The sequence below is a fragment of the Hydra vulgaris genome, chromosome 12 (genome assembly GCF_038396675.1).
Source record: "Hydra vulgaris chromosome 12, alternate assembly HydraT2T_AEP".
NCBI classification, from domain to species: Eukaryota; Metazoa; Cnidaria; class Hydrozoa; order Anthoathecata; family Hydridae; genus Hydra; species Hydra vulgaris.
This window is the reverse complement of record NC_088931.1, coordinates 35,575,001-35,587,593: the sequence shown is the minus strand read 5'-3', so window position 1 is coordinate 35,587,593 and position 12,593 is coordinate 35,575,001. Positions and strand designations below refer to the sequence as shown.

At 28.9% G+C, this 12,593-nt stretch overlaps 2 protein-coding genes across 3 annotated transcripts in view; one reads left to right on the top strand and one right to left on the bottom strand.

Moving 5' to 3' along the window:
* Positions 1–6,195: 6,195 nt before the first annotated feature.
* On the bottom strand, positions 6,196–8,801 carry LOC124815880 (uncharacterized). 2 transcript variants are annotated; one of them, XM_065813082.1, is made up of 2 exons: positions 8,696–8,801; positions 6,196–8,150 (listed from the first exon to the last, which is right to left on the bottom strand). In XM_065813082.1, the coding sequence occupies exon 2, from the start codon at positions 7,387–7,389 to the stop codon at positions 6,349–6,351; it is 1,041 nt and encodes a 346-aa protein (XP_065669154.1). In that variant the 5' UTR covers positions 7,390–8,150; positions 8,696–8,801; the 3' UTR covers positions 6,196–6,348. The 2 variants fall into 2 exon arrangements, with proteins under 2 accessions (XP_065669154.1, XP_065669155.1); XM_065813083.1 differs by having other exon boundaries at positions 7,232–8,150.
* A 3,484-nt stretch (positions 8,802–12,285) lies between these two features.
* The window catches only part of LOC101234579 (uncharacterized), a 2,038-nt gene continuing 1,730 nt past the window's right edge, over positions 12,286–12,593 (top strand). Inside the window, exon 1 of the mRNA XM_065813078.1 lies at positions 12,286–12,593. This exon is cut by the window's right edge and continues 1,730 nt beyond it. The gene's annotated coding sequence lies outside the window, so the exon portion shown is untranslated.

The following is a 12,593-nucleotide window of genomic DNA, read 5'->3' as shown; positions in this document are numbered from 1 at the left end:
TCTCAATAAAAAGAAATAAACAGAATTGTTTAAAGATCATGACCTTTACATAATTATTACATGTATGTAACAGGACCAACATCATAATTAGCATCAATTATAACTTTAACCGTTTATTATAACTTTATCATCATCACAACAGCATAAATGTGTTACAGCTAAATTTTATAAGAAACACATGTTTTAATTAAAATTGGTTAATAATCTATAATAAAAACATTTCTGCTACCATTTGATTTCTCTGATAAGCAAATCAGCAAATAAAATAAACAATCCAAAAATTGAAGGAGAAGCATTAACTGAAACTGACTCTATGGAGAAAGTTTGAACATTGGAAGAAAAACAAAATAAGAAAAAGCTACAAAATGAAACATAGATTACTTAGACAATGCAACGATACCAAATAAATACAAAAAAGTACTTTAATGTAAAAAATGTTAATCATTCTATGACTCAACGGTTCAATATGAAAACAAATTGTGCGGATTATAACTTTGCAATCAGATATGTACTATAAAAAGTACAGATATTTAATATAAAACCAACAAGACACTTAGCTTTTCTTTACTAAAAAGAGTAGACTGGCCGGTATTAATATTGGTTAAAAAGTAAATATTTTATGAAACATTTTTTTTACATATTTATGAAAGTACATTTATTTGAAAAATTCCCACAAAAGTTTCTCATCAAAAATAAATGAAAGATTCTGAATGTTAACCAAAATTTGGCTTACTTACCCAACACTAACAAGATTATATTTTAGGAAGTTTTATTGCCTGGCTCGTATTACCGCAATGTGTTGGAAAGTTAGTTTGTTAAATTACACGGAAAGGGTGTGTTCCGTAAGCCCATCAACAAGTAGTCGGGCTAGCTCGTGCATAATATCACTCAAGATGATGCGCTGTGGTAGTTATCGTAATAGCTGATCGAATTTTGCTTTAAAGCAGTGACTCTAATAGAAATGACAACTTCGTTTGTAGTGCATTCCATGGGTGGGCGACGCGGTTGTTGAAAAAGATGAATCGAATGAGGCAATTGTTGTCCATTCTACAATGAAAGCGCTTGCAACGACCGTAGCTGGGTGGGATGTTAAGTGAAGTAATATGCCAGCGAACTGCGTTGATGTTGTTCTCAATTTTGCATTTTTGGATAAGGTTGCTGCGTAAACGTCTATCAAGTAGTGAGGTAAGTCCAAGTTTGATGCATCTTGGCTCGTAGTTAAAACGCTTTATTTCCCGCTGTACTTTGGTAGCCCAATGATGGATGCGTTTTATGGTATTTTTTATCTTTTTCACGGTACCGGCACCAGGCAGTAACTGCAAACTCAAGATGTGACGATATATAGGTGGAGTAAAGCTTTTTCCATATTTTGGTGTCAAGGCTGATGAATGTGTATTTTAAGATTTTATTATTTGCCTTGACAGCAGCAATTTTAGCATAATTCTCATGCTTTAATTGTTAATTATTTTGATTTTGAATGAATTTAATTGTTGTGAATTTAATTGAATTGTTTTTAAATTAAATTTAATTGAATTGTTGTGAATTTAGTTGTTGTTTAATTTGAACGCCTAGGTCTTTTTTCGATGTTGTTGACAAGAGTTCTGTTCTGCTGGCTTTGCTGTTAACGTTATGCTTGTTCATTAAGTAAATCTGTGGCGAAACGGTATGTTTGTTGATGTGCATAACCTTGCATTTCTTGACGTTGAGTTCCATTAACGATTTTTGAGTCCAAGTTACGATGCTATCCATTCAGCGGTTTTGACGACGCTCAGAGTTTTAGTATCGTCTGTGTACATTTTACAAATGCTTTCACTACTAATGTGTTCGGGTAAGTCGTTGATGAAGATTATAAAGAGTGTAGAACCCAGCACTGAATTTTGCGGAACGCTACTGGTGAATTGTTCCCAGTTGGATAAGGTGTTGGAAGAACGCATTGTTATTTATTTGAAAGAAAAAGCTTTAATCCAGTTAAGAACTTTACCTTCAATTCCGTAAGCCGTGTTGACAATCAATAAAAAGTTTGTTGGCTACATGGGGCTCAATGATCTTAGCTTTTACCATTTTTTCCATTATTTTGCATGGTACAGAGGTGATGGAGATCGGACTGTAATTTGCTAGATCGTTCTCAAACCTTTTTTGAACAATGGAGTTACGAAAGCTGGAAAGAAACCGAATTAAAAGTCATGAATATATTTGAAAACAATCTTAACATAAAACGGGCTACTATTCAATGTGCTTACAGAAAACGAATGATAATATCAAAAAGTTCGAGAACAGTAGTCATAGGATTGTTTAACTATAAAGATAAGATTCATATATTAAAAACCCACTTAAACTCAAAGGAACATAAAAATGAATTACTACTCAGCTACAATGAATATAAGAAAAAGTTTTTTCGCAGAAATGAAAGTTAACTGGAGCAACAGTATGCATTTGATTGCTATGACAAAATTATAGAAAAAGAATTTCAAAATAGTTATAACACAAAATTTTAATCATTTCAATTTTTTTAAAAATTGTGTAAAGTTTGAATAAATTTTTTTTATGATTATGGTATGGCATAAAACAAAATTCAGAAATAGTAATTGAATAATATAATAAAATACAACCACTTGTTTGATAAAATAAACTTCAAATTGATTTTTTCAACACTTTTTACTTTATTTCTTGCATGATTTTTATTACTCTTTTGGCACAAATGTTGCTTCTTTGTGTTTGAACTGTTGTATTGTCTCTATTCCTTTGTTTCCTAAAGGTTGTTTTTGCTTTCTTGTGTTTCTTTAAACCGTTTTCCGACTTTTCATAATTGTCTTCTTTATAAAAATGGTCATTGAACCAAACATCAAACCTAATTCCAAAAATCAATTCACAAATTTTAAAAAGCAGATCACAACGGCCTGAAAGTACCAGAAAAGCAACTAAGACATATATTGTTCTAGAATTCTATCCTGATTATTAATATTAAGTAATGCTTTAAAATTAATGAAGGAAGGAAATCTATGTCCTTATTAATATCGGTAAGCATTTTCCAATTCATATAAAAATTGCATATTGTTGCGCCATTTGTTGTTTTTTAATTTTATTTTTACATTACTTTGTTTAAAGTCATTTCTTGTCCTTGCATAGATGTCATTGACTTGATGTACAAAATTATATGAATTATTGGAAGATGTTGTCTTTCTACCAAGAATTTGGTCAATTGAATGCTTTTGGACTAAACCCAATATATGATGTTGACATCATATATATAATAAGGTACAGAAATGCCTTTTTTTTTAACTTTCAATGAATCAGTACAATAACTCCATTTCTCACTCCAGTATTGAAACTTGTGGTATCACAGATTATATTTTTTATGCTTTCCCACAATTGGTATTGGTTCAATTGAAATTAGTTTAACACCTCACTTATTCCATTAAATATTATTAATGCTTTTTCATCGCTAAAAGTTAGTGCTGCAAGGCAAACTTCACAATTTTTTAATACAGTAACTTACATTTCTTGCTTGTTAATTTCCATCAAAATGCAAAGTCCAATGTTTATTTTTAAGAGTTTCTTTAAAACTGTGCTGCATTTTCTTCAATTTTCTAACAGATGCCTTATATATTGCAGATTGAGTTGGTGTAGGGATATCAAAACCTTGGGCAAATAGTTGTTCACAAATTCTTGCTAAACTTAAATTAGTCTGTTTCACAAGATCTAGTTTTTCAAGTTGCTTAGTTGTTCTTATCTTAATAAAGGGTTCAACAATAAACAACAGTCATCAACAGTAATTCTACAGTCATCAACAGTAATTCTACAGTCATCAACAGTAAACAACAGTCATCAACAGTAATTCTACAGTCATTAACAGTAAACAACAGTCATCAACAGTAATTCTACAGTCATCAACAGTAATTCAACAGTCATCAACAGTAATTCTAAAGTCATTAGTATTATCGTCAAAATTTTCTGGACATTCTGATATATTGGAAACAATTTCAGATTCTGCATTTTTATTTGAAGAAGGAAGGTTGCATGCTGTACGGCTTGAGGTATTTTTAATGTCAACTTTTGATGGATGCACTTTAACTTGTATTGTCGTTGTATAGCAACAACTTCTCCTTGTGATTTAATCTGAATATCATAAAATCTTTTATACTCTGTTGCCAACCAGATGCCATCTGTTTTTGTAATATCAAACACATTTTTAAATTTAATTTTCATATAGCATATTCCTTATGGTATTTCAAAAAGTTATCATATCTTTTTATTAATGGATCAATATTCCTCACTACCCAGCTAGCAGACATACGTTGGTAAAACGTTAGAACAATGTTGCGAGTTAAGTTGTCACAACATCGGTCACCAACGTTGTTTTTATACCATTTTGGTTACAAATGCGACGTCACAAACGACAAAAATCCTATGTTAGTACAATGTTTATCTAAGTTGGCGAAATGTAATATTTTGCGTTGATTCAACGTTGTATTTATTAATTAGCATAGCATTGTATACATAGTTTGTGTTTGCAATTCTAAATTGCCTAGTTTTTTTAAAAACGACTCCCTCCTCCTAACAATTTACACTCTACAGGTCTGTATAATAATGTTTAGTAATTACCTGAAGAGTATCCTGAAGTCTATCTTCGTTATGTGAGCTCTCGACTGCCTAAAAAAGAAATTAGGTATATCTGCACCCATGAAGTAAGCCAGTAGCTGGCAAAGATACTTGTAGTCTCCTCTTTAGAAGTGTTTCTCTAAAGTGCTGTGGTGCAAAGTTCTTTAGTTTCAACTGCAAGTTGGTGCAAAAGAGTACCTAGTCTAAATGCATCCTGAGACCATTCAAAGTGACTATTCTTTCCAGTTTATTAACTTCTCTATTTATTTGCGGCCATGGCTTCTGAAGTAAAACATAGAGGTGTTTGCTTGAACTTTTTGTTGTAGCAAAAACAAGTTCCATGACATGAGACACATGTCTCTCATATATGAGATGTCTGCACATTAGCCAGATAAGTATGTAGCAATGTAGCCATTCAAAATATCCTCGAAAGCCTAACAAATAAAACTGTCTACGCTCACTTGCAGCCTGTCTCAAATCTTCAGCTGGCTCTAGTATTGTACTGTGACATTTTTTTTCCTGAAGCCATTATCTGAAAATTTAAATCACAGTACAGTTTATAAGTTTATATATGTTTATAAATATATAGTATAAAATATAGCTTACAGTACAGTAGTTTGTTTTGTAACAGTAAATAATACTATTAAAAAATGCGCTTCTTTTATTGCCAAGCAAAATAAAATGCGTATCTTACATAGCATACACGTGTTATTTTTTATTATAATTATTTACGCTAAACAAATTATTTGAAAAAAGTCTCTTAACAATTGAAAAATAGACTTTAATGAAATGAAAACTTACCTTTTATGTAAAACTTTCATATGTCTGCGTGCAACTTTTATTTTAGGAGAATTAGCAAACAAATCTTTTTTTTTTAACGTCTTATTAAAATTAATAATTATATTATTTTTCATTTTTTAATGATTTTTGCTATGTATTTTAAATAAAAATATGTAAATAATTTAAAAATAGTTATATATATAATTTTAATAAAACATTTACATAAATAAAAAAATGTGTTTGCTAAATTCTCCTAACATAAAAAAGTTATTACAAAATAATAAATCGTCAGGTTAGAATTATTTTGTTCTAACTCTGCATTTGTTTAAACTGAGATAAATCCAGTTGAAGTTTTAAACTGTAATGCAGTAGAATTGGAAATATATTTTTCATTAATGAAAACTTTTTTTAATACTTGGCTATATACTGAAAATAATTATTTGTTTTGAAAAAAAAAGTAAGTTGCTCAAACTGCTATTATGGCCCGACCCTGTTTGGAGATAAATTCAATATATACATTTTGCGTTAATATTATTTTGTGCTATCTCCATATTTTAGTAAAAACAGTTTAAACGTTTTGCAAAAAGCAAATGAATTACAGCAAATAACTTTTAACTTAGGGATTTAAACGCAAATATAGAAACCTAATGCACTTCGTTGGAAAACTTAAATGGATGGGATGATATAATTAGCTTTCTTATTGCTACTTAAACAGAATTCAACTGATATTGCTTCTGGAAGGATGGGCAGCTTTTATTAAGAGCTATATTATTTAAAGAAAATCATTTCTATCTAAAAAGATTTATTGAAAATAAACAAACAAAATTTTTAATACAAATAACATGTTTATAACAGTTTATACAACTTATAAAACTGAATGTTGCATAACTAAATAATTTGCAACACTAAAGTATATAAATAAAACAATTAAAATAAAATTTGTTTCCGGATTGAATAGTTGAAAAAAAACTACTGAAATAAGGTTTTATAGAAACAAACATCTACAGCTGGCATGTATGGGTACATAGAAAACATGTCTTTTACTTTCTCACTAGAAATTTCAATACTATGTGGAAAACAAGATGCCAATGGAAATAATGGTTCTTCAAGATTACTTCCTGATCCTCTAGTGTTTTTTGGCTTAGACAGCCGTGCCTCTTTATAAATATCTGTAAAACGATTCTTGAAATACACATGACCAGGAGCATTAGACCTATATACAAGTGTTTTGACATTAAAGTATGGAACCTTTTTGTAGTTCATAAGACAAGCAATTTTTGAGAAATTTTTGATGTCCTTTTTTTGCATTTGGTATACAAAAAATGGTTTACGTTGGTTAACATTTAACATTGCTTTTACCAACTCGGGAGGGCTGAATATTTCTGCTGAATGTAATGATTTCTCAATCTGACTATGTATATTATCACATTCCTGAATGGAGCTATGCCCTGGCTCACAATACTTTTGTTCAATGATTTCAATATTTGGATGATCAATAAGAAACTCACGCAATGCAGCTGACATATGACTGTTTCTATTTTGTGGAACACAAGAATCAAACCAGAGTAAAAACTTGTCAATATTAGGAAGATCCTTGTAAACTTGGTTTAACATACATATCACAGCACTAGCAATATCGTTACCAAAACGACCAGACATACCTTCATGCCATAATACACAATATGCTTTTTTGTTTAGCGAAGAGTAACCTGTTAAGTTATAACAACTGAGCTTTCTTTTATAAAAGAAGTTTCCCACGTTACTTTTTGGCAAGCTCAAGACATTTTGTAGATCAATACAAACTATGGTTGTGGTAGGGGAGTTCAACTTTCGATCCTTATCTCTCTCGATCTTTGTTTCATTTTTTGATGCAATATGCTTGTTATACTTTTGGATTTGCTCTTCATTTGCATTTTCAAGAATGCAAAATTGGTAGCATGTATCACACAGATCTTTTTTCGGCTTTTGAAATTCAATATTAAATTTGGTGTTAAAAATATTGAGGTACATACATTCCTTTGCTGGTAAAATTTTATATTAAGTGCAATATGTTAAATATAAATCATAAAGTTTCTTCAAATTTAATGAACCATCAAAGTATTGTTTGCAGGAAATGCTTCGACAATAATGTGACTCAACTCGTGGAAACAAGTTAATATGGTTTTCTACACTCTGTTTAGTCATTTCAAGAACTTTTTTTTTACAATGTTTCCCCCATTTTGTAGGGGCAGGAATACCAGTTTCAAGCTTATTTTCATGATAGTATGATATTTGCCTGCTGCTGATGTCTAATGTAGACAAATAAAACACTTTACATACACGATGTTTGACATTATCAACAAAGAAATTGTAAAAATAAGTATATTTTCTCCTTGATTTGCTTACTTTATTGGTCTGAGTTGTTTTTTTATCTAATCTTTCAGTAGTTTTACTAAAAAAGTGTTGCTTTTCAATCTGAGACATTCCCCACAGTCCATTAAATAATATTTTCCTCTCGTCTTCTGAAATTTTTACAGAACACTTAAACTTGCAACAATTTCCACAATCTTTTTTATTTTTAATACTTTTTGGTTGTATAACCTTGCCTCTGATATTTATATATTCTTTTCCTGATTGCCTAAGTCGCTTTCTTTTTGACTGTTTCCAGTTATAACAGTTTGCCTTACGTTTTCTTGTTTTCCCACCGTGCGGAGGTAATCGCAGTTGACCAGCAATTGAAGGATGTGTTGGAACATAGGGAGTAACCATGATATTAGCTTGTTGTGGGTAAACTAAAAATAAAAATTAAACATAAAAAAATTATGCAATGCAAATAGGTGAAAATAAGATCATTTTTTCCACATATGAAGCGATTCATTTAAATTTGAATCCTTATTTATTTAGTATATACAACAAATAGAGTGCTCAATATATTTATATATATCTATATATATATATATATATATATATATATATATATATATATATATATATATATATATATATATATATATATATATATATATATATATATATATATGTATATATATATATATATATATATATATATATATATTATATATATATATATATATATATATATATATATATATATATATATATATATATATATATATATATATATATATATATATTATTAGAACCTCACGGATTCTATTATATATGTTACATACACACATTAGTGTATGTGTCACATATACAACAGAATCCGTGAGGTTCTAATAAGATAATAACACATTTCCTACTAAAATAATTTGCTGAATTTTTATTAATAACTAAAAAAAGCCGATTAGCACTAGAATATATAAGAAAATACCTGTATTTTGGTTTATTATTCCAAGACATACATTTATATTTTCCGCCATTTTAAAATTTTTAAGAGGAAATAAACACGAACGTATTATTTAATGCGATTTATAAACAATTTTATTGGTTGTTGTAAATAGAACAAAATAATATTAATAACTATCGCTATTTTGCACATAGAACAATCGGTTACACCTAATTTGACACTATTTAGTTTTTTTTTTCAATCTTAAAAGTATTATAGCTAGAAAGAAAATATAACAAAAAAAGAGAAAAAGGTATAAACTCATTTTTTTCAATTTTGGAGTTAGAACAAAATAATTCTAACCTGACGAAATTGCAATATAATAATCCTTTATATAGAAACTGACTAAGACCACCTTCTTTACCTTAGAGTTGATTTGAAAGGCTGAAATTTTTACTATAAGCTACTAATACATAATGATAAAGATTGAACTTTTCCACATTTTGATTTTCGAAAAAAAATTTTATATATATATATAACTTGTAATTAAATGTTATTGCAGTTTTTCAAACTTTAGATTGTAATTTGTAATTATTGTAATTTTTTTATCTTTTGTTGCGTTTATTAATTTTATAGTTCCCCGTATAACTGCTTATTAACTCTTATTAAAACAACATCAACATAAAGAGTTGAGATTAACTCAAATATAATTATTTGTAAATTGAACCAGCTAAAATTATATTTTTTAGTTAATAATTTCTTACTTTACTAACCAATTCTTAAATTTAACTCTTTAAATTAGGAAATATTTTGAAAGTTTAAAAGCTAAATATTGTAAAACATTTTATATTTTATTTATTTTTTGCATTTTCTTTGAAAATGTTATTTTATAATGGTGCATTTTTCGGGGCTTAATGATAAGAATAATTTTGTCTTCTTCTAGCCCCAGTCATGTAAATTTTTCTTTTATTAATTACGATTGTAAAATTTTTTTACTAACTGGCAAATACATAACATTATATTCATATACGTCCGTATATCAAGCTAGTTCAATTGTCCTTAATAGCAAAGTTCCAAAAAGATCTCCTGCGGAAAGAGATCTGGTATAGAAACTTTAACTCTCATGCAAGTGGTACTAGTATGAATACTCTGTGACGAGTTCAAACCTATTCGCTGCCAACCCTGCACAAAATTAATTGCTGGCGCACAAAACAGGGACAACTCCACGGTAGAAGAAACCCTAAACCCATTTATTTTTTGCTGCAAAGCAAAGGCTGTATGAAAATCGCAAAGATTTATTTATGAAAGGTTGATTACATTAAAACCTTAAAATTCAGTGCACGCTCTATTTTTATTAAACACCAAAGACCTTCCTAAAAAAAATGAAAAGATTTGTTAATGATTATTAAATATTTTTTAAATATTTAATTCATGTACACAGTTTTAAATGTCGATTGAATGACTCTAGCTGTCCGATGACAGCAAAGGTTGCGTTTATTTTCTTTTAAGGTCGTGGGTTAATCGCCACGACGTATTTATTAATAGCACGGAAAAGTTTTTTATTTTAATGTTCTTTATGTTTTAAAGCTTGGTAAATTTATATGTAACCCTATTAATTGTTAATCCGTCCCACTTTCTTTCATTTGTTTTTATTTGTTTTTTGTATAAAACAAAACGAAAAAGCTTATTGTAAACCATTAATTGGAACGCTCTCCTTTTTTTAACATAGACTAACATTTTTATTATACAACTTGTAAATATATTACAGACCCCCTCCCCTCACCTTCATCAATGTAAATAGCCCAAATTATAATTTCTTTTTAATGAAAATAAATAAATAAAAAATGCTTTTAAAAATGAAACGGAACTTCTTCGTTTAAAACTCAAATTATATTAGTCTATTTAGTCGACAATCGAATTAGTTAAAAGTCGTAACAACACTAATTATTTTTAGACTTTTTCTATCTAACTCAGGTTTGTTTAACTCAGGTTTGTTTAAAGAAGTCATTGCTTACAGGATGTTAGACATTATTAACCATTTAATTACTTGCTGAATTTCAATTTTGGTATATTACGGTAAACTCCTCCGACTAATTGCCATATAAAGACCAAGGCCACCAAGTCAACATACCAAGGCGACCAAGGCTACATACCAAGGCCCACGAAGACCAGTTCAGCTCATTAAAGAGCATAACAACCCGCTTTTTAGGAAGAACGAGTTTCAGAAAGAACAAAATAAATAGGAGTAAAAGTTAGAAGTAGTCGAGTTAGAAAGATAGAAATTGTTAAATTTTAGTTTCTGAAAACTAATAATGGAAAGAACAATTTGATAGTCAGGTGATATTAGTTAAACAAGACTGATTTCTTATTTGTTTATTGTGCAAGCTTGGTTCAGTCAGCTCAACAAGGATTGGGACAGGTTTAGTTGTTACTTTAGAATGTAACTTTTTCATATATACAGACTTTACATCTGCTTTGGTAGGAAACCTTCTTCTTTGAGTACTTGTTTCTTGTTTTAAACTTTTAACTTCTTTTTGTTAAAGTGGGACTATTAAAACAAAAATTAGAGAAAACATTGTTGTGTTTTTAAATAATAACAAGATAAAATATACATTATTTATTTTATCACTTATTTGTTTAAAATTTTATATATCCAACTTATTCAAACTAATTTATAATTTAAATCCAAAGTTGCTGTTTATTCGTAAGCCTTTGCGTTTGTACGCAATCCTTTATACATTGCTAGCTTTCTTTAGTTTGATGACCATCACAAGTGTCTAAATTTAGATACAAAATAGAATGAATCTATTGGTTGACATAATATAGTTGACGATCTGTAATCGTGAAATATAATATATCAATGATTGATGGAGGGGGTGATGGATGCATTTAAGAAGATTTTAGTATTAGCATGTAAATATTCTGCATGGCAACACTAATATTACACTTAAAACAAAGCAATACAATATATTTCAAAATATTCTACCAAGTCAACTACAGCAACTCTTACGTAACAACTTGTTACTCTTACGTAGCAACTTGCTACTCTTACGTAGCAGCAACTAATTCTTAATACAGCTTTAAAACACGGTCGAATAGTTATTTTTTACAACATAGTAAACAGTCTAATAGTTTTTAGCAAGTGTGATAAGAAATTTTTAACTGTTATGTCTTATTTTATGTGTAATTAAAGATAGCACAAAATCTAACATCAAACAACGACTTGTTAATTGGAAGCAATTTAAGCATCCTAATAGTCGTTAGGAAGTTGTCTTTAACGTTTTGCGCTCATTATTGTCTTAATTGTCTAAAACTCTATTTTTAGCTCGTCACCAGGACTCTATTCTTAGCTCGTCACCAGGATGTTGAAAACCTTATGTTGAATAACGTTACCCATTTTTTTTTAGCATAAATGTCTTACATTAAAACTATAAACTCAACAGTTTTTCATTTACATATATTGTTGATTTCAAGGATTACTAATATTGTATATTGACATTGTTGTTTATCAATTCAAAAAATTAAATTTCAAATAAACTTTTGTATAGTTTCTATATTTGTATATATTTTTATTGTTTCAAACTTGTTCCATAGACTTATTGGCAATTTTGATAAAATTTGGTTTATTTAGATGTTATTAATTATGTATTTCGCCAATAAAATGAAAAAAGTTACAAAAATTAAACAATACAAATATATAAAGGCAGGGGCTAGAAAAAAACGAATCTGGTCGTTTTTTATCAACTTTGAACAAGTATTAAAAAAGGTGCCAAATTTCATCAAAGTTATCTAAAGGTTAATTTAGAGGAAGAAAATTATGTTGGTTATATTATAGGAAGAAAACACTTTTTGACAATTTTGAATAGATCTGTTACAGTTTTAAATATTATATTGAGTTTTTTATCAACAGTAACCTAGCAACAGATTAAAAAACAGTGTCAAA

What these genes read in the sequence shown, in the direction of transcription:
- LOC124815880 (XM_065813082.1), bottom strand. Translation starts at nt 7,389, where the DNA reads ATGTACCTCAATATTTTTAACACCAAATTTAATATTGAATTTCAAAAG.